Source organism: Lipophrys pholis, assembly GCF_963383615.2.
Source record: "Lipophrys pholis genome assembly, chromosome: 19".
Taxonomy (NCBI): Eukaryota; Metazoa; Chordata; class Actinopteri; order Blenniiformes; family Blenniidae; genus Lipophrys; species Lipophrys pholis.
The window spans coordinates 22,962,867-22,990,742 of record NC_137647.1 but is presented as its reverse complement, the minus strand read 5'-3'; the positions used below and the strand labels follow the sequence as shown (position 1 = coordinate 22,990,742).

The 27,876-nt window shown below is 43.4% G+C and overlaps 2 protein-coding genes across 2 annotated transcripts; both read right to left on the bottom strand.

The window, feature by feature from the left end:
• Positions 1-536: 536 nt before the first annotated feature.
• On the bottom strand, positions 537-14,696 carry LOC308124345 (uncharacterized protein; the record flags this gene model as incomplete). The annotated part of the gene is made up of 28 exons (XM_080487266.1): positions 537-709; positions 1,501-1,641; positions 1,725-1,803; positions 2,546-2,760; positions 3,420-3,664; positions 3,775-3,877; positions 3,980-4,217; positions 4,550-4,654; positions 5,356-5,592; positions 5,776-5,922; positions 6,196-6,612; positions 6,713-6,820; positions 7,228-7,316; positions 7,454-7,655; positions 8,127-8,261; positions 9,377-9,475; positions 9,585-9,666; positions 9,777-9,902; positions 10,274-10,446; positions 10,585-10,748; positions 11,408-11,652; positions 11,765-11,867; positions 11,970-12,207; positions 12,531-12,632; positions 13,334-13,570; positions 13,754-13,900; positions 14,174-14,590; positions 14,691-14,696. 28 exons carry the CDS (start codon positions 14,694-14,696, stop codon positions 537-539), a joined length of 4,773 nt encoding a protein of 1,590 aa, XP_080343392.1.
• A 97-nt stretch (positions 14,697-14,793) lies between these two features.
• LOC308124344 (eukaryotic translation initiation factor 4 gamma 1-like) lies at positions 14,794-24,968 on the bottom strand (the record flags this gene model as incomplete). Its single annotated transcript, XM_080487265.1, has 17 exons — positions 14,794-14,798; positions 15,431-15,632; positions 16,104-16,238; positions 17,354-17,452; positions 17,562-17,643; positions 17,754-17,879; positions 18,251-18,423; positions 18,562-18,725; positions 19,385-19,629; positions 19,742-19,844; positions 19,948-20,185; positions 20,998-21,102; positions 21,804-22,040; positions 22,224-22,370; positions 22,644-23,063; positions 23,164-23,232; positions 24,942-24,968. 17 exons carry the CDS (start codon positions 24,966-24,968, stop codon positions 14,794-14,796), a joined length of 2,577 nt encoding a protein of 858 aa, XP_080343391.1.
• Between the last annotated feature and the right edge of the window lie 2,908 nt (positions 24,969-27,876).

The following is a 27,876-nucleotide window of genomic DNA, read 5'->3' as shown; positions in this document are numbered from 1 at the left end:
CTGAGACCGCGCCCTCTTTATAGTTTTCTATGATATTATAAAACACGCACTCCACGCATCATCCAACCCGGAAGGGGGGTGGGGAACACTGGAAAACAAAAAGCTCTACGCCGTGTAGGAGCAGCTCCGCACACGTGCATGATGAAGGGTGAACTCCTCCAAAAATATAGATGTGAACAGACAGTTTGTTTTCTTCTTCTAAAGATCGGTCGTTAATCAAAAACATCTTGAATAGTGTTGCCGTGGCGAGATGGGGGGAAAAAAAGCCATCTGAAAAGAGAATACTGAGGAAAACTGCATTGACGGCGTCCTCTCTCTTAAATCTCTTCTCAAGAGTATTCAGTTAAAAAAAAAAAGACATTTAGTTTTGCAGGAAAAACAAAATAACAAAAAATGATCGAACGTTCGATCCAAATTTCAATCTCTCCCAGCTGAAGAATATATATAGTTTTTTTTGTTTTTTTTTTTATTTTCCTTTTATGTTCGTGCGGAAGGAATTTGGTGATTCAGATTACATCTGAATCGACCGTGCTTCTTTAGCTGCTGCTGTTTGACTTGTGGAGCCACACGAAGAAGGTGGTGACAGACTTCAAGGCCACGCCCTTGCCCCGCCGCTCAGCGCCATCTTTGCTGGACTCCCACTTGAAGAAGGCCTCCTCTGTGAGCACGTCCTCGTCGTAGAGACAATGGAAGAACATCTGCAGCAGATCTGAAACGCGAAGAGAGACACCTCCGAGGTTACATATTGTTGAAACATCAAAACACAGCTTGAATTCAGCTGCTGTGATGTTGTGATGTGACTCATCTGGATTATTTTTGCGAGAAACAATGAGCTGCTGTTCCCATGTGGAGCGAATCACACTAAAGATCACTTTACCATGACTCAGTCGATCATTGATACAAACATTTAAAAAGATATAGACAAAACAAAGAAACTTCAAAGTACACCATGTACGATTTTATAAAATCTTCAGAAACCTTGTCTAATTAGTGAGTCTAATATCCGTCTCGTCTTTAGTCAAATAGCTTAAATCACATTCATTTGGTTTCGTTGATTACTGGGGAAAACAACAAACAAATTTTACAGGAATGTTCCTCAGTGCACCCGAGAAAGTTCATTTCAGTTCAGAGCAATCCGTCTAAAGACAGTAGCAACTGATATGATGATAAAACGGATGAGAGTGTGTTGTTTGGCCACGTGAATGGAACATTTCAGTCTGAATAACTGGTCAAATCTACGCTTCGATCCCACTAAGTAATTCAAGTCTTTGAAATCACCTCAAAGACTAACATGTAGCCGCGAGCAACGCTGGCCAAGCTAACATGAACTTTATTCCCAGTGTAATACTGAGGCCCCGTTTAGACGACATCAGTTTAAGGAGAAAATGCATCATTTTTGTGTTTTTGTTTCAGAAAAGTTTCACCTTTACATGACAACATTTTGAAAACGACGTCTGTTTACACAGAAAGGGCAGAAATACTGAAATGTGTTCTGCTTACTGGTACGCGACTTCAGCTCCACCATGAGGGCCTGCAGGGCGTACAGAGCCTGCAGCTCCTTCTGCTCGTCCTTCAGGTATCTCTGCAGCAGTCCGGCTCTTAGCTTCATCACAGATTTGTCCAGCTTGAACGGCTTCTTGCCTGCCAGGGAAGAGTTTGTTCTCTGAGATCAGAAGGAAGGAATTTCTCAAAATCAAAGTCATCTTGGTGGGGAGGTGACTCACGGATGATGGCGGCCTGGCAGACGCAGGTCATCAGCACTCTGACGAACATGTTAGAGGTCTGCTGCTCATCCAGGTTGGCCTGCACACACACACACACACACACACACACACACACACACACACACACACACACACACACACACACACACACACACACACACACACACACACACACAAACACACACACACAGTAAGAATACAGAAGTACGAATACAGAAGTACGAATTACTGTTGATTTTCGGATACGACGGGCCATTATTTAATTAGTTATCTGTTACGTTTTTTTGTTTTGTTTTGCTTGCGTTGCTCTGTTATGTTTGTTGTTTGTTTGAGTTATTTTATGTTTTGTTTTGTTGTGTACCTGCATGTCCGAACTAAACTAAACTAAACTAAACTAAACTAAACTAAACTAAACTAAACTAAACTAAACTAAACTAAACTAACCAGTCCGTGAATGTTCCTAATTCAGCATTTAGTTTTTTAGAAGTCATGTTTTCTGTGGCTCTGGCTCTTCAGAGGTAGATAGAATTTATATATAGAAAACTGCAAAGTTTAGGTTTGCAGTTTAGGTCAGGAGCCATTTCATATATCTGATTTCAATGAAGTCTGATCAAAACAAACAGATCAAAATAACCTGTGAGCACCAATTATTGACTTATGGAACTTCAGTATCGTTTAAAAAGTGAATCTGTCATCGGAATGTTAATTAAGTTTAGAAACTCCATTGAACAGCACATGAGGGAGCGTGACAAGCTAACGAATGCTGTAGAAAAGTGAATAACTCCGGGAATACTCGTGATCTAAATAGCACTGAAACGAACCTCCACCAAGTCGATGATCTTCTGGTTGTCGGCCTTGTCCTGGAGGAGTTTCTCCAGCTGTTCTGTCAGCTCTGCGGTGCTCAACTCCTTCGTCAGACTCGGGGCGGGGGTGGGTGTGGGAGCGGGTGCGGGGGCGGCGGTGGGAGCGGGGGTGGCGGTGGGGGTGGGGGTGGGTGGAGGTGGACGTGGAGGCGTGGAGGGCGTCTCCCACTTCACTGTTCACACAAAAAGAAAACAAACGTTCAGTGGAAATGAAAAGAACGACATGGCCGGCATCAAGCTCATTTCTGTTTCAAATTAGTGATTGGGACTGAACTAGATTCAGTGTTTTGTGGGTTTTACTTTGTCTTTAATTGTGACTTTGCACTTTGTCTCTTTTCCGAGAGAGATCTTGATCTCATTAAGACTTCATGGGGAATTCAATGTGAAATCAACTGATTTCTTGACGAACTCTTCAAAACAGACCTGGACTCTAAACTAAACCCAGATTCCTTGAATAAGACTCAAACTCCCAAAGCTCCATCTACTTACACTACCTGGACTCTTTAGAATAAGGCTGCGTTTACACAAAAACGGTGCTCAGTGCCACTGAAAATACTTTTAGAAAATGCTCCAACTGGAAAACGGGGGGGGTGGACGCAACTTTTCTGAAATGCTGCAACTGCACCTGCAAACTACAGTCTTGTAGTTACTACAACTCTTGAACGAGTAGATTGACGATAACTACAATTGCAACTTCCATTTTCTGTGTACTCGCCATTGTTAATATCAAATTAATTATTATCTTGTGTGTGATATTTTGCTTCAGTGGATACTCACTGATCCTAAGAAACTAGACATAAATAATTCAGATTTCTCTCTGCTCTTCACCCACCACTCTCTTTGCTCCTGGCCTGCTCTCGGCAGCCACGGTCCTCGGTCATTCTCGCCACCGGGCCAACGGGATCGGCCGCACCATGCTGCTCTTTCTCATGGTTCCGCTCCTCATTCTCCCGGCTGAAACTGCACTTGGTGACCTGGAGCCGGTTTCGGTCCCAGTCATGCTGTCGCTCGGAGCGCTCGCCTCCTCCACGGGCCTGGCGGTCCAAACGGTCACAGTGCTCTCGATTCCAGCAGTTTCTGGAGTCAAAACAGCAGCAGCACGGGGTTAGAAAGGGGAAGAAACAAAACAAAACAAAAAAAGACTGTGTTGGTTTAGTTGGTGTCGACGGGAGTTGGCTGTCGCTCACCTCTGAGGAATCTTTCTGTCTGAGTCCATCGAAGAACTCGGTGAGGTCGACAAATGCTGCAAGGCTGAGAATCGGTTCAGAGTGCTGGTGGCTGGACGGCTGCCTGAATCGGAGCATGAGGGGAAAAAAAACATCATGACAAGATGAGTTTCACACGATCGGATTCTGAGTTTGTGAAGAAAATCATGAGAGGACAACAACCTACCAGAATCTGCTGGTTTTGCACGGGTGCTATGGCGAGAGGCGTTGATGGGTCGGTTCTTGGAGATGGGCACTCCAGGTCCTCGCCAGCCCATCCGGCCAGGGCCTCCACCATACTCCTCCTTGGAGATGAGGGCCTGCTGGACCTTCATCTGCTGCCTGTGGTCCTCCAGCTCAGCCTGTTTGTGGGTCTGGGCGATCGTCTTCGGACCCTGGTCGCCTCTCCGGCGCACCCAGTTGTTCTGAGGTGGGGTGGAGAAGGTGAGCAGCGAGATCATAACAAGAACACAAAATCCAGATGACAAGAAAATGCCCTGCCTTTTGATGTTTGGATATTACGATTTAAAGTTCAATCGATAGAGACTTAAAAAAAAAAGATATATATATCTATATATATATCTATATATAGATATATATATCAAAAGGGAATTATCCAGAACTTTGGGGTTCTTGCCCGGTTTGTGAACTGGCAGGCTTTTTCAGCTCAACACCTTTTGCTCTTAAAGTCTTCACAATGACACTTGAAAAGTCCCATAAAGTAAGATGCTTCTCTCGTGTTTGTCAGTGGATTTACCTGCCGCAGCTCAAGAACATCTTGTAGCATGAAGCGGATCCTGGAAGAGATCTTCTTCTCCTTGATGATCTTCTCCATATGCTGGAAATACTGGTCCATACAGAGCTGAAAATATCACATAAAGGAAGTCAGAATCACGTAATACAAAGTCTGTGAAAGCGCGAAAGACGTGTTTCTGAAAAAGGTTAAATGTGTAGCAGTTGTTTGGTACAAACCCTGCAGTACAAATAAGAAGTGGTCCGATTACCAAGTGAAAAAGACAGGATACTGAGGATGATCATAATTCCAATGTGAAGAGGAAAATAACAGTTTTAGAGCTCTGAACTCAGCACACATCCGTTACCATCCTCCATAGTCCCAAATAATCCACTTCATTAATCGGTGAGTTGTAAAAACATGCATAATGCAGCAACTATACGAGTGGTTTTCAGGACATTTCAATGTATTTTGCACCAGAAGGTTTCAATAAAATTGGCTTTATGTTGAGATTGTAGTTATTTTGGGTAGAAATTGTTTGGTTTTGTGAAAATAACAACATTTTCATCACGTATACTCGGTGCCGCAACAAAGAAAACCTTTAAAGTTTTAATTTTAAGATAATTGTGATACTTTTTTACTGGTCTGGCTCATATGTTTAACACCCCTGCTCTAGAAGATCATGCAAAAAACCCTAAAAAACAAGTTTGAGCTGCACAATATCAACATGTGAAATATACATATTACAGCATTGATATCCCACTATGGAGTTTACTAGTCCTCCAGTGGATTTTCTGCATGGGGACTGTGACTGTGCAAGCGTGGCGTACTTTGGACTTCTTGAAGTCGAGGTCCTTCCCGATAGTTGACAGCAGTCTACAGAGGCACTCCAGGGATTCCTCGTCATGCTTATTCAGGAGCTTCACTACACATTTGTGCATGACGCCCTCTGCGAGCATCTTGACCTTGAATAACTCGCCAATGAACTTGATGTTTCCCAGCGAGCGTCTCTGGGCCTTGTCTTTAGCGTCTGTCAGCGCCTTGCTGAGCAGCTGCTTCTCTTCATCCTGTCGGGGGAAATTACACAAGAAAGAGGGAGGATGAGAAACACTGTTGGAGGTTTACAAGTCCAACATCACAACCTGCATCTGTTATCTGAGTAAAAAGGTATTTTCTGAACTCAAAAGTTTAAATGATTGTACTTTCATGTCATTGTACAGGATTCAACATTTCATGACTCAGAACTTTACCCCTGAAGTAGCTTCCAGCTCTTTCTGCTTCTTCTCAATGATCTCATTATCATCCATGTCCTTCTCAAACTCCTTCTGGCATCTGTTCAGTAGCAGCGTGCGGAAATTCACATTGGCTCCCGATTTATCCTGGGCTTGGACTTTAAGCTGGAACGAGCAGAGAAAACGTATGTGAGAAACTAATAAGACAATAAAGGGAGCAAAGTTTATTTGGGTCAAAGACGCTCCTCAGGTCCTCATCCCATCACTTCCATCAGTGGCATAGACACGTGGCTCTAACTAGAGGCCATCACTGGAGCCCAACTGCACCGTATAAGATACTCAATTCATTTATGCCAAGTTTCAAACTCAACACTTTGAGCCAAAATATTGAATTTCAATCTGATGAACCACATCTGTGATGACCAAGGCGTCCCTCACCTCAGTAAGGCAGTGGCACATTTTGGCGTAGGCCTCGGAGAAGCTTGGCTCAGAGATAGCCTTCTCAAAGATGAGGTCGATGACGCCTCTCAACCTCTCCTCTGTGTCAATGGGGAGCGCCGTCATCCGTTTCATCAACTTTTGGAACATCTCCGGGGTCAGCTTGTTAAGGATACTGTGGACCTGTCCCAACAGTTCCTGGGTCTTCAGATTCTCCAGGTCATTGTCCACCGCCGCCGCCACATGGTTGTGGGTAATCTCCTTTACAGTGGGGAGCTTCCAGACCGTCTCCGCCTTCTTGAGCTCAATGCCGTTATTGAGTGGCACACTGGTTATGTTCTTCCATGGCTCTTTCCTCTGCATCTGTTGGGAGCACTGCGGGGCGCCCTTCTCTGTACCCATGTCCATGCCTGGACGCTGGTGGAAAGAGGCAAAGGGCCATTAGAGATGTCCATTCTTGTAAAATCTGTTACCTTCATCAGGAATGATGTTTGCTTACTTTTCCTCTGCCACCCACTCTCATGCTGGGCAGTCCCAGCTTAACGAGTGAGGGTGTGTAGTTGGATCTACAGTTCAATCCTGCTCGGCGACTCAGGTCAAGCTGCCGCAGAGGAGTCTTCTTAGCCTGAACAAGACGAAAGCAGAGTCAGATTCATTCACGCCACAAAAAATACTTCAAGCAACCTGTGTGTCAGGGGTGGGAAACTCAATTTCTTAAAAGTCCACATGAAAAGTCAGCACTACTATTGAGGACCGAGACAATAGTTGACATGAGTTGTCAGGAACAATTACCTCTTGATACAAAGCAGGGTTTTGTTTTGGGTTTTTTTAAATCCCATTTTGAGGTACTGTTGCTCTGTGTCGCTTTTTCTCACAGGAATTCTTTAGCTCATTACATATGTATATAATACTATTTTTTTCATGTGCCATCTTTCTTCCACTGTGAAACACCTTTTTTTGCGACATAATAATTGCTCGTTCTGCTGGCTGTAACATCTTGAGTCTGATGTCTGATGTGTGTGGTGTTTGCACCTTATCTCGGACGACATTAGTGATGGCCGGCAGATTCAGATGAAACTCGTGTTTCTCCATCTCCTCTGGGTCGACTGGATTCCATTGTTCTTGTAAAAAAGGACACAACAAGACTTTTCAGACTTTTTGGCTTGACTGATGCGCACATGAATGACAAACTGCTAACTGAGGAGTGTGAAGGATATAAGATTGTTGTTTTGAAATGTGTCAAGGTTCAGGGACCCACCCTTTTTGTACTGGAACTTCTTGTCAATGGCGGACGACTGGGGCGAGTCTGGCTGGATGTTCTCTGCATCCATCTTGACCAGCTTGTCCTCCTTGTCCTCCCTGCTCAGGTCCGCCTCCTCTGAGGCAGGAGGAGAGGCGGCAGGGTGCTGAGGCTCCTGGGCTGGGGCGGGCTCAGGCTCTGGCGGGACCACCACCTGCTCCTAGGTCAGGAAACAATGTTGGATATGTAAGTTAACACATGAACTAAACTAAACTAAACTAAACTAAACTAAACTAAACTAACCAGTCCGTGAATGTTCCTAATTCAGCATTTAGTTTTTTAGAACTCCTCATTCAGTTATGTTTTCTGTGGCTCTGGCTCTTCAGAGGTAGATAGAATTTATATATAGAAAACTGCAAAGTTTAGGTTTGCAGTTTAGGTCAGGAGCCATTTCATATATCTGATTTCAATAAAGTCTGATCAAAACAAACAGATCAAAATAACCTGTGAGCACCAACTATTGACTTATGGAACTTCAGTATCGTTTAAAAAGCGAATCCGCCATCGGACTGTTAATTAAGTTTAGAAACTCCATTGAACAGCACATGAGGGAGCGTGACAAGCTAACGAATGTTGTAGAAAAGTGAATAACTCCGGGAATACTCGTGATCTAAATAGCACTGAAACGAACCTCCACCAAGTCGATGATCTTAAGGTTGTCGGCCTTGTTCTGGAGGAGTTTCTCCAGCTGTTCTGTCAGCTCTGCGGTGCTCAACTCCTTCGTCAGACTCTTCTCTGTCTCGTCGCCCAGTGTGAACTCCACATTCTGCACACACAGAGCAGCAGCAGCACCATCAGCTCCTCTGACGACCCGTGCATCAGTCCCTCTCCACCACTTTAACGTCTTTTCAATTTCTATGTTTAATTTACAGTTCAAACTTTTGAAAAAAAAAACCCACTATGAATGAACTTGTGGAGTTAAAATAAACAAGTTGCACTAAAGACTTTCTACAGTTTAAGCTGAAATTATGTGGATATTTTGTCCATAAACATCTAGAATCTGAATGAATCCCACCCACAGTTTGTAACACATGTGATGTCGTTATTGTATAGTTTATCATTATGTGTTGAATACAATTTTACTGCAGCTGCTTAAAAAAAAGAAAGAGTTAGGACTGTAAGATATTAATTAATTACTTAAACATGCAATATGAAACAATTTTAAGTGATTTGCACAATTACATTTAAAATGTCCAACATTACATTACTATTCATTACAAGGTGTGGAATGTGCAGTAATTTTTAATTTGCCCCTTGTAGTTCAGACTTTAAATTAGATTAACAATAATAATACCAGCAAAAGAAAAAATTCTCAAGAGAGTGTCTGGACCGCTTATTAATAAATAACTTGTGGACTACTCCAAAATGTTTTCTTTGATTCCATTTTAAAATTTGACAAATTTTCACTTTTGTACAACTTAAACACAAAGAAGCAAACGGTCAGTTGAAGGATGATGCTGCAGTGAAAACGGTTTGTTTGACCACATTGACCAATACAATTTTTTGTTTTTCATATATATATTTCTGGACCTGGAGGAAACTTGCTATAATGAACTTGATAAAACATTCATGCCCTGGTAGTAGCAAATAATGAGTTTGATTTTGGAGATTATGTGACTTTTAACTAGAGATTTGTTACAAGTATTTTAACTGCTACCGTTTCATTGTCAAAGAAGGTTTCAGATGACACTTTTTGTCAAAGAAATTTCAGGTTGAATAAATGTCAACATTATAAGAACGCACTCATACTTAACTGCATAGATATAAAGTGAAAAACGCAGAGCTGTGAGTTATTTTGCTGTAATTTGATGAGATCAAAGTGAACTGGTAGTGAAATAAGTCTGAGACTCCGGCGGTAAAATCCAAACACTTTCTACTCACCTGTTCCGTCACAAACTTGTGGACATCAACGTCCTCGGGAAGGAAGTCTTTCCACTGGAGGCCCGCCTCCCTCCACATAGTCCCCGCCTTTTCATGGCTCTGTTTGGTGAGACAAAGGGATGACTGAAGGGACACAGTGTCTGTACATCATGAACAGGTTCAATTCTCATTGGAACATGAGATTATCATTTCTAAAAGCAGCGCTCACCATTCCTTTGCAGAGTACATTGAGGATGTGGGCCAGCAGAACTCCAGCTTTGCCCAGAGGGATCAAAGGCTTTGAAATCTCCCTGCAGACCAAAGAGCTCAGCATGAGTTCAACCCCAAACCAGCCAAAAAATGTCCTTCAAACCAGCGTGTGCATGTGTGTGTGTGTTTCGCTGCACTGTGAGGACCTGACCTGAATAGATTTCCCATTGGGATGCCCCCCTCTTGCAGCATGGGCGTGGTCTGCTCTGCCAGGTAAAGCCAGAAGTGGGGGATGTCTATGGCCATGTCTTCAGCCACCTCCAGGATCACCTGAAGCCTGAGCACACAAACAAGAAGCTGCCATCAGAGCTAATTTAAAGGTGAAAGGAGGAGGAGGAGGAATCAGGCTTTTCACGTGCCTTAGTCTGTATAATTACTGTGCATGAAAGCACATGTTTGTGAAACCAAAGACTCACTAACAATACCGTCATAAAATGTGAAATGTATAGGAATATATTAGAAATGTTATTGATTTAATTGAACTTTGTTTGTTGCAGTGCTAATGTTCAGGTCATAAACAAAGACCTGCAATGTAAATTCAGCTGCCTTCAAAATGAAGATGTAAATATACAGAAATGTCAGGCGGCAGTGTTGTTTAGAGAAGACGTGTGGGTGAAATAGGAGGTGGAGGTGGGGCTGTGCACTGACCCTTTGTAGTACTGCTGTGTGGGCAGGACGCTGGTCTTGAGAAGCTGGTGCAGCAGCAGGCCCATGCGCTCCCGGGCGATGGCCCTGCGCTCCAGAGTCAACTCCAGCCCGTCTCGTACAAACACGAAGAGCAGCTCCGTGCTGTTCAGCTCCCGAACGCACTGCAGAGCCTCCTGTTAAGGGAACCACACAAAGACACACGGTCATGAAGCATCAACCATCTGTACACAGTGTCTCAGTTCTGTGAGTGATTACGTGGCTCAGACAGCAGACAGCCGCTGGTTTAGAGGTGGTTTGAGGCCATCGTGTACCTTCATGTCGTTGAGGTGGAGGTACTCCTCGATGATGGCTTTGGACTTCTTCACCAACGCCTCCTCGGACAAGGCCGGCTTGGTGGGGGTGGGGCTGTCGGTGGGGGTGGGAGCGGGAGTGGGGGCAAGGGGAGGTGGAGGCGTGGATGGCGTCTCCCGCTTCACTGTTCACACAGAAAGAAAACAAACGTTCAGTGGAAATGAAAAGAACGACATGGCCGGCATCAAGCTCATTTCTGTTTCAAATTAGTGATTGGGACTGAACTAGATTCAGTGTTTTGTGGGTTTTACTTTGTCTTTAATTGTGACTTTGCACTTTGTCTCTTATCCGAGAGAGATCTTGATCTCATTAAGACTTCATGGGGAATTCAATGTGAAATCAACTGATTTCTTGACGAACTCTTCAAAACAGACCTGGACTCTAAACTAAACCCAGATTCCTTGAATAAGACTCAAACTCCCAAAGCTCCATCTACTTACACTACCTGGACTCTTTAGAATAAGGCTGCATTTACACAAAAATGGTGCTCAGTGCCACTGGAAATACTTTTAGAAAATGCTCCAACTGGAAAACGGGGGGGGTGGACGCAACTTTTCTGAAATGCTGCAACTGCACCTGCAAACTACAGTCTTGTAGTTACTACAACTCTTGAACGAGTAGATTGACGATAACTACAATTGCAACTTTCATTTTCTGTGTACTCGCCATTGTTAATATCAAATTAATTATTATCTTGTGTGGGATATTTTGCTTCAGTGGATACTCACTGATCCTAAGAAACTAGACATGAATAATTCAGATTTCTCTCTGCTCTTCACCCACCACTCTCTTTGCTCCTGGCCTGCTCTCGGCGGCCATGGTCCTCGGTCATTCTCGCCACCGGGCCAACGGGATCGGCCGCACCATGCTGCTCTTTCTCATGGTTCCGCTCCTCATTCTCCCGGCTGAAACTGCACTTGGTGACCTGGAGCCGGTTTCGGTCCCAGTCATGCTGTCGCTCGGAGCGCTCGCCTCCTCCACGGGCCTGGCGGTCCAAACGGTCACAGTGCTCTCGATTCCAGCAGTTTCTGAAGTCAAAACAGCAGCAGCACGGGGTTAGAAAGGGGAAGAAACAAAACAAAACAAAAAAAAAGACTGTGTTGGTTTAGTTGGTGTCGACGGGAGTTGGCTGTCGCTCACCTCTGAGGAATCTTTCTGTCTGAGTCCATCGAAGAACTCGGTGAGGTCGACAAATGCTGCAAGGCTGAGAATCGGTTCAGAGTGCTGGTGGCTGGACGGCTGCCTGAATCGGAGCATGAGGGGAAAAAAAACATAATGACAAGATGAGTTTCACACAATCGGATTCTGAGTTTTTGAAGAAAATCACGAGAGGACAACAACCTACCAGAATCTGCTGGTTTTGCACTGGTGCTATGGCGAGAGGCGTTGATGGGTCGGTTCTTGGAGATGGGCACTCCAGGTCCTCGCCAGCCCATCCGGCCAGGGCCTCCACCATACTCCTCCTTGGAGATGAGGGCCTGCTGGACCTTCATCTGCTGCCTGTGGTCCTCCAGCTCAGCCTGTTTGTGGGTCTGGGCGATCGTCTTCGGACCCTGGTCGCCTCTCCGGGGCACCCAGTTGTTCTGAGGTGGGGTGGAGAAGGTGAGCAGCGAGATCATAACAAGAACACAAAAGCCAGATAACAAGAAAATGCCCTGCCTTTTGATGTTTGGATATTAAGATTTAAAGTTCAATCGATAGAGACTTAAAAAAAAAAAGATATATATATCTATATATAGATATATATATATCAAAAGGGAATTATCTAGAACTTTGGGGTTCTTGCCCGGATTGTGAACTGGCAGGCTTTTTCAGCTCAACACCTTTTGCTCTTAAAGTCTTCACAATGACACTTGAAAAGTCCCATAAAGTAAGATGCTTCTCTCGTGTTTGTCAGTGGATTTACCTGCCGCAGCTCCAGAACATCTTGTAGCATGAAGCGGATCCTGGAAGAGATCTTCTCCTTGATGATCTTCTCCATATGCTGGAAATACTGGTCCATACGGAGCTGAAAATATCACATAAAGGAAGTCAGAATCACGTAATACAAAGTCTGTGAAAGCGCGAAAGATGTGTTTCTGAAAAAGGTTAAATGTGTAGCAGTTGTTTGGCACAAACCCTGCAGTACAAATAAGAAGTGGTCCGATTACCAAGTGAAAAAGACAGGATACTGAGGATGATCATAATTCCAATGTGAAGAGGAAAATAACAATTTTAGAGCTCTGAACTCAGCACACATCCGCGACCATCCTCCATAGTCCCAAATAATCCACTTCATTAATCGGTGAGTTGTAAAAACATGCATAATGCAGCAACTATACGAGTGGTTTTCAGGACATTTCAATGTATTTTGCGTCAGAAGGTTTCAATAAAATTGGCTTTATGTTGAGACTGTAGTTATTTTGGGTAGAAATTGTTTGGTTTTGTGAAAATAACGACATTTTCATCACGTATACTCGGTGCCGCAACAAAGAAAAACTTTAAAGTTTTAATTTTAAGATAATTGTGATACTTTTTTACTGGTCTGGCTCATATGTTTAACACCCCTGCTCTAGAAGATCATGCAAAAAACCCTAAAAAACAAGTTTGAGCTGCACAATATCAACATGTGAAATATACATATTACAGCATTGATATCCCACTATGGAGTTTACTAGTCCTCCAGTGGATTTTCTACATGGGGACTGTGACTGTGCAAGCGTGGCGTACTTTGGACTTCTTGAAGTCGAGGTCCTTCCCGATAGTTGACAGCAGTCTACAGAGGCACTCCAGGGATTCCTCGTCATGCTTATTCAGGAGCTTCACTACACATTTGTGCATGACGCCCTCTGCGAGCATCTTGACCTTGAATAACTCGCCAATGAACTTGATGTTTCCCAGCGAGCGTCTCTGGGCCTTGTCTTTAGCGTCTGTCAGCGCCTTGCTGAGCAGCTGCTTCTCTTCATCCTGTCGGGGGAAATTACACAAGAAAGAGGGAGGATGAGAAACACTGTTGGAGGTTTACAAGTCCAACATCACAACCTGCATCTGTTATCTGAGTAAAAAGGTATTTTCTGAACTCAAAAGTTTAAATGATTGTACTTTCATGTCATTGTACAGGATTCAACATTTCATGACTCAGAACTTTACCCCTGAAGTAGCTTCCAGCTCTTTCTGCTTCTTCTCAATGATCTCATTATCATCCATGTCCTTCTCAAACTCCTTCTGGCATCTGTTCAGTAGCAGCGTGCGGAAATTCACATTGGCTCCCGATTTATCCTGGGCTTGGACTTTAAGCTGGAACGAGCAGAGAAAACGTATGTGAGAAACTAATAAGACAATAAAGGGAGCAAAGTTTATTTGGGTCAAAGACGCTCCTCAGGTCCTCATCCCATCACTTCCATCAGTGGCACAGACACGTGGCTCTAACTAGAGGCCATCACTGGAGCCCAACTGCACCGTATAAGATACTCAATTCATTTATGCCAAGTTTCAAACTCAACACTTTGAGCCAAAATATTGAATTTCAATCTGATGAACCACATCTGTGATGACCAAGGCGTCCCTCACCTCAGTAAGGCAGTGGCACATTTTGGCGTAGGCCTCGGAGAAGCTTGGCTCAGAGATAGCCTTCTCAAAGATGAGGTCGATGACGCCTCTCAACCTCTCCTCGGTGTCAATGGGGAGCGCCGTCATCCGTTTCATCAACTTTTGGAACATCTCCGGGGTCAGCTTGTTAAGGATACTGTGGACCTGTCCCAACAGTTCCTGGGTCTTCAGATTCTCCAGGTCATTGTCCAGCACCGCCGCCACATGGTTGTGGGTAATCTCCTTTACAGTGGGGAGCTTCCAGACCGTCTCCGCCTTCTTGAGCTCAATGCCGTTATTGAGTGGCACACTGGTTATGTTCTTCCATGGCTCTTTCCTCTGCATCTGTTGGGAGCACTGCAGGGCGCCCTTCTCTGTATCCATGTCCATGCCTGGACGCTGGTGGGAAGAGGCAAAGGGCCATTAGAGATGTCCATTCTTGTAAAATCTGTTACCTTCATCAGGAATGATGTTTGCTTACTGGTCCTCTGCAACCCACTCTCATGCTGGGCCGTCCCAGCTTAACGAGTGAGGGTGCGTAGTTGGATCTACAGTTCAATCCTGCTCGGCGACTCAGGTCAAGCTGCCGCAGAGGAGTCTTCTTAGCCTGAACAAGACGAAAGCAGAGTCAGATTCATTCACGCCACAAAAAATACTTCAAGCAACCTGTGTGTCAGGGGTGGGAAACTCAATTTCTTAAAAGTCCACATGAAAAGTCAGCACTACTATTGAGGACCAAGACAATAGTTGACATGAGTTGTCAGGAACAATTACCTCTTGATACAAAGCAGGGTTTTGTTTGGGTTTTTTTAAATCCCATTTTGAGGTACTGTTGCTCTGTGTCGCTTTTTCTCACAGGAATTCTTTAGCTCATTACATATGTATATAATACTATTTTTTTCATGTGCCATCTTTCTTCCACTGTGAAACACCTTTTTTTGCGACATAATAATTGCTCGTTCTGCTGGCTGTAACATCTTGAGTCTGATGTCTGATGTGTGTGGTGTTTGCACCTTATCTCGGACGACATTAGTGATGGCCGGCAGATTCAGATGAAACTCATATTTCTCCATCTCCTCTGGGTCGACTGGATTCCATTGTTCTTGTAAAAAAGGACACAACAAGACTTTTCAGACTTTTTGGCTTGACTGATGCGCACATGAATGACAAACTGCTAACTGAGGAGTGTGAAGGATATAAGATTGTTGTTTTGAAATGTGTCAAGGTTCAGGGACCCACCCTTTTTGTACTGGAACTTCTTGTCAATGGCGGACGACTGGGGCGAGTCTGGCTGGATGTTCTCTGCATCCAGCTTGTCCAGCTTGACCTCCTTGTCCTCCCTGCTCAGGTCCGCCTCCTCTGAGGCAGGAGGAGAGGCGGCAGGGTGCTGAGGCTCCTGGGCTGGGGCGGGCTCAGGCTCTGGCGGGACCACCACCTGCTCCTAGGTCAGGAAACAATGTTGGATATGTAAGTTAACACATGAACTAAACTAAACTAAACTAAACTAAACTAAACTAAACAAATCAGTCCGTGAATGTTCCTAATTCAGCATTTAGTTTTTTAGAACTCCTCATTCAGTTATGTTTTCAGTGGCTCTGGCTCTTCAGAGGTAGATAGAATTTATATATAGAAAACTGCAAAGTTTAGGTTTGCAGTTTAGGTCAGGAGCCATTTCATATATCTGATTTCAATAAAGTCTGATCAAAACAAACAGATCAAAATAACCTGTGAGCACCAACTATTGACTTATGGAACTTCAGTATCGTTTAAAAAGCGAATCCGCCATCGGACTGTTAATTAAGTTTAGAAACTCCATTGAACAGCACATGAGGGAGCGTGACAAGCTAACGAATGTTGTAGAAAAGTGAATAACTCCGGGAATACTCGTGATCTAAATAGCACTGAAACGAACCTCCACCAAGTCGATGATCTTAAGGTTGTCGGCCTTGTTCTGGAGGAGTTTCTCCAGCTGTTCTGTCAGCTCTGCGGTGCTCAACTCCTTCGTCAGACTCTTCTCTGTCTCGTCGCCCAGTGTGAACTCCACATTCTGCACACACAGAGCAGCAGCAGCACCATCAGCTCCTCTGACGACCCGTGCATCAGTCCCTCTCCACCACTTTAACGTCTTTTCAATTTCTATGTTTAATTTACAGTTCAAACTTTTGAAAAAAAAAAACCACTATGAATGAACTTGTGGAGTTAAAATAAACAAGTTGCACTAAAGACTTTCTACAGTTTAAGCTGAAATTATGTGGATATTTTGTCCATAAACATCTAGAATCTGAATGAATCCCACCCACAGTTTGTAACACATGTGATGTCGTTATTGTATAGTTTATCATTATGTGTTGAATACAATTTTACTGCAGCTGCTTAAAAAAAAGAAAGAGTTAGGACTGTAAGATATTACTTAATTACTTAAACATGCAATATGAAACCATTTTAAGTGATTTGCACAATTACATTTAAAATGTCCAACATTACATTACTATTCATTACAAGGTGTGGAATGTGCAGTAATTTTTAATTTGTCCCTTGTAGTTCAGACTTTAAATTAGATTAACAATAATAATACCAGCAAAAGAAAATATTCTCAAGAGAGTGTCTGGACCGCTTATTAATAAATAACTTGTGGACTACTCCAAAATGTTTTCTTTGATTCCATTTTAAAATTTGACAAATTTTCACTTTTGCACAACTTAAACACAAAGAAGCAAACGGTCAGTTGAAGGACGATGCTGCAGTGAAAACGGTTTGTTTGACCACATTGACCAATACAATTTTTTGTTTTTCATATATATATTTCTGGACCTGGAGGAAACTTGCTATAATGAACTCGATAAAACATTCATGCCCTGGTAGTAGCAAATAATGAGTTTGATTTTGGAGATTATGTGACTTTTAACTAGAGATTTGTTACAAGTATTTTAACTGCTACCGTTTCATTGTCAAAGAAGGTTTCAGATGACACTTTTTGTCAAAGAAATTTCAGGTTGAATAAATGTCAACATTATAAGAACGCACTCATACTTAACTGCATAGATATAAAGTGAAAAACGCAGAGCTGTGAGTTATTTTGCTGTAATTTGATGAGATCAAAGTGAACTGGTAGTGAAATAAGTCTGAGACTCCGGCGGTAAAATCTAAACACTTTCTACTCACCTGTTCCGTCACAAACTTGTGGACATCAACGTCCTCGGGAAGGAAGTCTTTCCACTGGAGGCCCGCCTCCCTCCACATAGTCCCCGCCTTTTCATGGCTCTGTTTGGTGAGACAAAGGGATGACTGAAGGGACACAGTGTCTGTACATCATGAACAGGTTCAATTCTCATTGGAACATGAGATTATCATTTCTAAAAGCAGCGCTCACCATTCCTTTGCAGAGTACATTGAGGATGTGGGCCAGCAGAACTCCAGCTTTGCCCAGAGGGATCAAAGGCTTTGAAATCTCCCTGCAGACCAAAGAGCTCAGCATGAGTTCAACCCCAAACCAGCCAAAAAATGTCCTTCAAACCAGCGTGTGCATGTGTGTGTGTGTTTCGCTGCACTGTGAGGACCTGACCTGAATAGATTTCCCATTGGGATGCCCCCCTCTTGCAGCATGGGCGTGGTCTGCTCTGCCAGGTAAAGCCAGAAGTGGGGGATGTCTATGGCCATGTCTTCAGCCACCTCCAGGATCACCTGAAGCCTGAGCACACAAACAAGAAGCTGCCTTCAGAGCTAATTTAAAGGTGAAAGGAGGAGGAGGAGGAATCAGGCTTTTCACATGCCTTAGTCTGTATAATTACTCTGCATGAAAGCACATGTTTGTGAAACCAAAGACTCATTAACAATACCGTCATAAAATGTGAAATGTATAGGAATATATTAGAAATGTTATTGATTTAATTGAACTTTGTTTGTTGCAGTGCTAATGTTCAGGTCATAAACAAAGACCTGCAATGTAAATTCAGCTGCCTTCAAAATGAAGATGTAAATATACAGAAATGTCAGGCGGCAGTGTTGTTTAGAGAAGACGTGTGGGTGAAATAGGAGGTAGAGGCGGGGCTGTGCACTGACCCTTTGTAGTACTGCTGTGTGGGCAGGACGCTGGTCTTGAGAAGCTGGTGCAGCAGCAGGCCCATGCGCTCCCGGGCGATGGCCCTGCGCTCCAGAGTCAACTCCAGCCCGTCTCGTACAAACACGAAGAGCAGCTCCGTGCTGTTCAGCTCCCGAACGCACTGCAGAGCCTCCTGTTAAGGGAACCACACAAAGACACACGGTCATGAAGCATCAACCATCTGTACACAGTGTCTCAGTTCTGTGAGTGATTACGTGGCTCAGACAGCAGACAGCCGCTGGTTTAGAGGTGGTTTGAGGACATCGTGTACCTTCATGTCGTTGAGGTGGAGGTACTCCTCGATGATGGCTTTGGACTTCTTCACCAACGCCTCCTCGGACAAGGCCGGCTTGGTGGGGGTGGGGATGGGGGTGGGGGTGGGAGCGGGGGTGGGGGCAAGGGGAGGTGGAGGCGTGGATGGCGTCTCCCGCTTCACTGTTCACACAGAAAGAAAACAAACGTTCAGTGGAAATGAAAAGAACGACATGGCCGGCATCAAGCTCATTTCTGTTTCAAATTAGTGATTGGGACTGAACTAGATTCAGTGTTTTGTGGGTTTTACTTTGTCTTTAATTGTGACTTTGCACTTTGTCTCTTATCCGAGAGAGATCTTGATGTCATTAAGACTTCATGGGGAATTCAATGTGAAATCAACTGATTTCTTGACGAACTCTTCAAAACAGACCTGGACTCTAAACTAAACCCAGATTCCTTGAATAAGACTCAAACTCCCAAAGCTCCATCTACTTACACTACCTGGACTCTTTAGAATAAGGCTGCGTTTACACAAAAACGGTGCTCAGTGCCACTGGAAATACTTTTAGAAAATGCTCCAACTGGAAAACGGGGGGGGTGGACGCAACTTTTCTGAAATGCTGCAACTGCACCTGCAAACTACAGTCTTGTAGTTACTACAACTCTTGAACGAGTAGATTGACGATAACTACAATTGCAACTTCCATTTTCTGTGTATTCGCCATTGTTAATATCAAATTAATTACTATCTTGTGTGGGATATTTTGCTTCAGTGGATACTCACTGATCCTAAGAAACTAGACATGAATAATTCAGATTTCTCTCTGCTCTTCACCCACCACTCTCTTTGCTCCTGGCCTGCTCTCGGCAGCCACGGTCCTCGGTCATTCTTGCCACCGGGCCAACGGGATCGGCCGCACCATGCTGCTCTTTCTCACGGTTCCGCTCCTCATTCTCCCGGCTGAAACTGCACTTGGTGACCTGGAGCCGGTTTCGGTCCCAGTCATGCTGTCGCTCGGAGCGCTCGCCTCCTCCACGGGCCTGGCGGTCCAAACGGTCACAGTGCTCTCGACTCCAGCAGTTTCTGGAGTCAAAACAGCAGCAGCACGGGGTTAGAAAGGGGAAGAAACAAAACAAAACAAAAAAAAAGACTGTGTTGGTTTAGTTGGTGTCGACGGGAGTTGGCTGTCGCTCACCTCTGAGGAATCTTTCTCTCTGAGTCCATCAAAGAACTCCGTGAGTTCGACAAATGCTGCAAGGCTGAGAATCGGTTCAGAGTGCTGGTGGCTGGACGGCTGCCTGAATCGGAGCATGAGGGGAAAAAAAAACATCATGACAAGATGAGTTTCACACTACCGGATTCTGAGTTTGTGAAGAAAATCATGAGAGGACAACAACCTACCAGAATCTGCTGGTTTGGCACTGGTGCTATGGCGAGAGGCGTTGATGGGTCGGTTCTTGGAGATAAGCACTCCAGGTCCTCGCCAGCCCATCCGGCCAGGGCCTCCACCATACTCCTCCTTGGAGATGAGGGCCTGCTGGACCTTCATCTGCTCCCTGTGGTCCTCCAGCTCAGCCTGTTTGTGGATCTGGGCGATCGTCTTCGGACCCTGGTCGCCTCTCCGGGGCACCCAGTTGTTCTGAGGTGGGGTGGAGAAGGTGAGCAGCGAGATCATAACAAGAACACAAAATCCAGATAACAAGAAAATGTAGAATTGCCTTGCCTTTTGATGTTTGGATATTAACATTTGAAGTTTAACCGATTAAGACTTAAAAAAAACAATTATATATATCTATATATTTATATCTATATATATCTATATATCTATATATAGATATATAGATATAGATAGATATATATGTATAGATATAGATATAGATAAATATATAGATATAGACATAGATATAGATATATTTATATAGATATATAGATATAGATATCATTTAACAAAAATATATATTAGTACTACTGTTTCATTTTAAGTTTCCTGTTTTCACATAAAAATACAAAAATTGCATTTAAATATTGGGAAAATGAAAGAAATAATGAAGTAGTAAGGAGTAAGACAAAATATTACAAAGTATATTGAAAGGGTGGGTGTGACATCGCTTTTCAAGAAAATCTTGTTTTTAAAAAACCAAAACACAACTATCAGAAAAATATGGATTGTCAATGGATATGTGAAATTTTGCTGATGATTTCAGTCTCTTATATTCATCAAACAGCGTCACAGTTCAAATCAAAAGAAAATGATCTGCTATTGACTGCCAGGTCATCCATTTTCAGCATCCGGCATCAAAAGGGAATTATCCAGAACTTTGGGGTTCTTGCCCGGTTTGTGAACTGGCAGGCTTTTTCAGCTCAACACCTTTTGCTCTTAAAGTCTTCACAATGACACTTGAAAAGTCCCATAAAGTAAGATGCTTCTCTCGTGTTTGTCAGTGGATTTACCTGCCGCAGCTCCAGAACATCTTGTAGCATGAAGCGGATCCTGGAAGAGATCTTCTTCTCCTTGATGATCTTCTCCATATGCTGGAAATACTGGTCCATACAGAGCTGAAAATATCACATAAAGGAAGTCAGAATCACGTAATACAAAGTCTGTGAAAGCGCGAAAGACGTGTTTCTGAAAAAGGTTAAATGTGTAGCAGTTGTTTGGTACAAACCCTGCAGTACAAATAAGAAGTGGTCCGATTACCAAGTGAAAAAGACAGGATACTGAGGATGATCATAATTCCAATGTGAAGAGGAAAATAACAGTTTTAGAGCTCTGAACTCAGCACACATCCGTTACCATCCTCCATAGTCCCAAATAATCCACTTCATTAATCGGTGAGTTGTAAAAACATGCATAATGCAGCAACTATACGAGTGGTTTTCAGGACATTTCAATGTATTTTGCACCAGAAGGTTTCAATAAAATTGGCTTTATGTTGAGATTGTAGTTATTTTGGGTAGAAATTGTTTGGTTTTGTGAAAATAACAACATTTTCATCACGTATACTCGGTGCCGCAACAAAGAAAACCTTTAAAGTTTTAATTTTAAGGTAATTGTGATACTTTTTTACTGGTCTGGCTCATATGTTTAACACCCCTGCTCTAGATGATCATGCAAAAAACCCTAGAAAACAAGTTCGAGCTGCACAATATCAACATGTGAAATATACATATTACAGCATTGATATCCCACGATGGAGTTTACTCATCCTCCAGTGGATTTTCTACATGGGGACTGTGACTGTGCAAGCGTGGCGTACTTTGGACTTCTTGAAGTCGAGGTCCTTCCCCATAGTGGACAGCAGTCTACAGAGGCACTCCAGGGATTCCTCGTCATGCTTATTCAGGAGCTTCACTACACAGTCGTGCATGATGTCCTCTGTGAGCATCTGGACCTTGAACAACTCGCCAATGAACTTGATGTTTCCCAGCGAGCGTCTCTGGGCCTTGTCTTTAGCGTCTGTCAGCGCCTTGCTGAGCAGCTGCTTCTCTTCATCCTGTCGGGGGAAATTATACAAGAAAGAGGGAGGATGAGAAACACTGTTGGAGGTTTACAAGTCCAACATCACAACCTGCATCTGTTATCTGAGTAAAAAGGTATTTTCTGAACTCAAAAGTTTAAACAATTGGACTTTCATGTCATTGTACAGGATTCAACATTTCATGACTCAGAACTTTACCCCTGAAGCAGCTTCCAGCTCTTTCTGCTTCTTCTCAATGATCTCATTATCATCCATGTCCTTCTCAAACTCCTTGTGGCATCTGTTCAGTAGCAGTGTGCTGAAATTCACATTGGCTCCCGAATTATCCTGGGCTTGGACTTTAAGCTGGAACGAGCAGAGAAAACGTATGTGAGAAACTAATAAGACAATAAAGGGAGCAAAGTTTATTTAGGTCAAAGAAGCTCCTCAGGTCCTCATCCCATCACTTCCATCAGTGGCACAGACACGTGGCTCTAACTAGAGGCCATCACTGGAGCCCAACTGCACCGTATAAGATACTCAATTCATTTATGCCAAGTTTCAAACTCAACGCTTTGAGCCAAAATATTGAATTTCAATCTGATGAACCACATCTGTGATGACCAAGGCGTCCCTCACCTCAGTAAGGCAGTGGCACATTTTGGCGTAGACCTCGGAGAAGCTTGGCTCAGAGATGGCCTTCTCAAAGATGAGGTCGATGACGCCTCTCAACCTCTCCTCAGTGTCAATGGGGAGCGCCGTCATCCGTTTCATCAACCTTTGGAACATCTCCGGGGTCAGCTTGTTAAGGATACTGCGGACCTGTCCCAACAGTTCCTGGGTCTTCAGATTCTCCAGGTCATTGTCCAGCACCGCCGCCGCCACATGGTTGTGGGTAATCTCCTTTACAGTGGGGAGCTTCCAGACCGTCTCCGCCTTCTTGAGCTCAATGCCGTTGTTGAGTGGCACACTGGTTATGTTCTTCCATGGCTCTTTCCTCTGCATCTGTTGGGCGCGCTGCGGGGCGCCCTTCTCTGTACCCATGTCCATGCCTGGACGCTGGTGGGAAGAGGCAAAGGGCCGTTAGAGATGTCCATTCTTGTCAAATCTGTTACCTTCATCAGGAATGATGTTTGCTTACTTTTCCTCTGCCACCCACTCTCATGCTGGGCCGTCCCAGGTTAAGGAGTGAGAGTGTGAATTCGGGCCGCAGAGGAGTCTTCTTAGCCTGAACAAGACGAAAGCAGAGTCAGATTCATTCACGCCACAAAAAATGATTCAAGCAACCTGTGTGTCAGGGGTGGGAAACTCAATTTCTTAAAAGTCCACATGAAACGTTAGCACTACTATTGAGGACCGAGACAATAGTTGACATGAGGTGTCAGGAACAATTACCTCTTGATACAAAGCAGGGTTTTGTTTTGGGGTTTTTTAAATCCCATTTTGAGGAACTGTTGCTCTGTGTCGCTTTTTCTCACAGGAATTCTTTAGCTCATTACATATGTATATAATACTATTTTTTCATGTGCCATCTTTCTTCCACTGTGAAACACCTATTTTGCGACATAAAAATTGCTTGTTCTGCTGGCTGTAACATCTTGAGTGGCAAGCAGTACTGAGGACGCAAAGGAAGGGGACGAATGTATAGAAGCAACACTAAAGACTAGCTTCAATGTTCTGTTGTTCTCCAACACCTGGTGGAGACCAGGGACAGACTTCCTGCTCTCTGAGAACCACCATTTGGAATGTAGTTTGTGATCCACCATCTTGTTTTGTAGTTTCATCATACATCACACACACACTCCCTCCGCCTCACTCTCTCTTTCTCTCTCTACACACACACACACACACACCTACACACACCAAGCTTTATATAGGTCGTTAGAATCTGTGTTTTATTTGTTTTCGTTGTAAATAAATAGAATTTTTGGAATCATATTTGCTGTTTTAATAATGTGCACAAAGGTGAATGAAATGTCGAACTCCTCTGTGTCAAGAACTCCAAAATACTTCAAGCTTTACAGTTAATTGAGTTAATTGTAATTAATTTAACTATTAGTTCAAATTCCTAATGAACTGTTTCGTATATCTTATGAGACTGATAGAACTGAACTGGCTATCATTTCCTGTTAAACAGGTGGTGCTCCCGAGGTATCTGATTCAGATCAAATTTCAATAACATAATTAATAACTATCTTTGATAACTATTAATCATTATCGATAGCCAAACTGCCAAAACACAACATAAATGGTACCCCGTGGGTGGACTGCACTACATAAATGGTACCTAGTGATTATTATGAGGTAGGATATCCCTACAGTTGTATGCTGCTCGTTGCTAATACTTCATTACTTCATAGAAAATTAAAGATTATAGAGCATCTTACCTCAAATAACTGAATCAATGCTCACTCAGCAATAACACAGTTAAATTAAGTGCACTTGGTTCTGTTTTGATTTCAGTCCCCGATCAAATGTCTCTACTACATTTTAAAGAAGTAACTACTAACTGTAATCAATAACAAACAGTTTCTCTGGAGATAATAATTAAAAAAATTCATGAAGATGGGAGCCAAGTGAGCACGTCGACTCCGAAGGCCACATTGACAGTTTAAAAAAAGGTGCAGAACTGGTGATAAGTAAGCAAACAGGCAAGCATGCCTTATAAGAAATGTTCAGACTGTTTCGGGATAATGTGATTTCAGAAAGCCACACAGGAACATTTGAAAAAATGAAGTATCAGTGAGAGAGGGTTTTTCTCTTAATGATTTCCTAGAATAAATGAAATTGCTGATTGCTGATTAGCTGTGATCCTCAAAGAGAAGGTTTAGACATGAAACAAAGCTCTGCATAACATCAAGTATCTAAAGCATTGAGAAACAGTGACTGTGACATATGAAAGCAGTCATTGGTGTAGAGCGCAGCAGGTGGACCTACCTGCCGGGGCTGTTGTGTTGGGATCATTTGTGAACACTGTGGGGTGGCAAACATACTGAAGGGGGTTGCCCTGGGGCGAATGAGGCCTATTAGAGATGTCGAGCAGCGACAACAGTGAGAAAAAAACAGGACCTGTGGACTCCACAAAATATTAACAACTAGGGCTTTTCCTTCTTCTGTTTACACTTTGAAAGACCGCAAGATTATTGATGTCCAAGCAAAAGCAAAATGGCAGTGTAGAACAGAGCTTCGGAGTCAATCACTTGATAATAACCTCCCAAAATATGAAAACACCCGAAACACAATGTGTACTGACAGAAAATGAGCTCTTTGTATTATCGCCTGTGATCTCCTTGCTTTAATTTCCTTGCTTTGATGTTGCGTTCATGTTGCTTTGATGATGTTTGTTTGACTTTGCTTTGATCTTAATGAGGTGCCTCTCCCATCCGCTTTGTATTGGACATTTCTTCATAGTTTTTGTGGATTTATTCGGAAATTTATTAAAGATACAAAAAGCATACAGCACAGCACTCATCTCATGAACAGGCTGCACGTTTTGATATTCGAACAGTTCAAATCGGTTAAAGATTGCAGGAGATATAGCGCGGCGGCAGAATAATAGTAAATAGGATATAAATAATAATCTAAATGATATATAATATAAATATTGTGTGACTGCCTCCGCTGCGGCCCCACTGCAGTCGAGCGCGTGCAGCCCAAATCTTTTGACTGCGCGACCTGTTCAAATAAAGCTCATAAACAACACAAATAATCGAGAATAAAGAGATCAGTGCCACTAAAAACTAGTGTGTAATTGTTTATTTCCCTCAAAAGTATTTCAGCATATTACATGATGCTCCCCTCTGGTTTGTGACGCAGTTCAGCTGAGCCTCCAGGTCCTGGAGTGGGTGGAAATGGCGTGCATGTCCAACTGAATAAAATGACTCAAAAGACTCAGACAACCAGTTCACTTGGATGAACGATTCAAAAAACCTTGAGTCAGTTTAAGGAGTCGGGTTTTTCATCACTACTCAGCATGGCTCCGTGCGGCCGAATTACGTCTTTCAGCCGCCACGCCCCTCCGACCCCTGTTCACGCGGATGTCACCTCTCTGCGCGCCTCCGAATATTTCTGACTACACAGACGGAGTCGTAGGAGCTGAATAGGAGGACTGAAGACTTGGTTTTAAAGACTGTAGAGATTTGACTCATAGATGCCAATTTGCTTCAGTGTCAGACTTCAACAGAGGGAAAATTTCATTTGAAACAATAGCTGCCTTCTCCGCTCCGTTTCCACTTGCAGGATCACCTGTTGGTGTCGAAGAGAAGGAGTCTATTTCTAACCCTCTGCTATAATTTAATACTGCGGTGGAAGTGTGTTTGCGTTGTACTGCCCCCTGCAGTTTGGGAGCGGGAACCGCGTGTATATAAATTGCACACATTCTCATGCTGATTCCGTGCGTCTAAATTCCGCACGTCACGCCTTAATGGAGAATTATTGAAGGACCAGTGTGTGTTTCCAGGCAGATTCGGTGCAGCTGTGTCAGTTGCCAGAGATGGCACCTGACACTGAAGAGCAGGGGCCTCATCTATTAAACGTTGCGTAGGATTCCTACTAAAAATGTACTAACAATGCGGCCAAAGCTGAAAATGGCGCGTGTCCCAAAAAATTGGGATCAGTAAAACTGTGCGTACGAACATCTGCACGCACTTTCCTTTTATAGATCCCAGTCCACTTGGAAGGTTGTGCAGTTCAGATCCCACCCTCAACACGCCCACTTTCTACCATAAACGGTCAATACAAAGTGCTTCGTCAATATTTTTGCATCTCAATCAGCCTATTGATCACACAGCATTTGATGCTAAATCCTGACTGAAGAGACGAGGAAAAGGAATTTAACAGAGAGCGAAACAGTCATGGGGGAGGTGGAGGTCAGGAAAATGATCTTATGTGTGGGTAACGGTCGTGGCTTCACTAAAAGAAAAAGCTAGTGATCTGCTGTAAATAGTGTGACAGCCACAGAGAGATCTGTGACTGCAGAGGTGGAGAAGAAGAGATCTGACCTGAAGGTGGAGGCCAGAGGAGAGCAACATCATGGGATCCACCCGAGCTCACTGCTGGACCACAAAACAGCCCCCATGGTTGTGACGGCCAGGGTGTGTGTCAGAGTGTCGGAGAGGGAAGGAGACATTTTGGTGGAGACACAGCAGACTGCCGTACGTGATGCTGCACTGTGAGTGTGGAGTGCACCGGTGCTGGAGACAGACGACCTCCTCATCTCCGCTTCCAACTCTAGAGTGAATGAGGATGAAACACAAAGTCCACTGAGCCTTTTCACAAGTCCTTGTTCAAATATTTAATTTATACATTTATCAAGCAGATAAAACTGTACTTTATCAAAGACTGCAAATTATTGTTGCTGATGAGGTTGAGAAAAAGAAATACTGTAGGTTGAACTGGACTATATCCACCATACACCACTGGCTCATCAACATACTGGTTTAAATTATTAATCAAACAACAACTAAACCATTCAAATGCGAACAAAGTTCACATGTCTGCTTATTGTAGCTCCTGGTTATAAAATAGGCAAACTTTTACTGGACTGATATGATAGTCTGAGTGAATGAGTCAACAATACTAAGAACTAAGACAATATTTCCAGCCAATGACAGTTTTAGATTAAAGGGTAGTAATATTGTGCATTTACAGTTTAAAGAATGTTGTTTTAAAGACATCCTTCCTTGCTGATAAAAGTGCAGTCAGAGCAGTGTTTGGGTGTCCTGAGCAGAACTGTAAACATTTACACATTGACAATGGAAACATTGTGACTTGAAATTTCAGATTTTGAGGACTAAATTAGTCAGAATTATAATTAAGATGATTGTGTGGACTTTACCTATTACAGGGTATATGCAGGAATCCTGATGTTAAT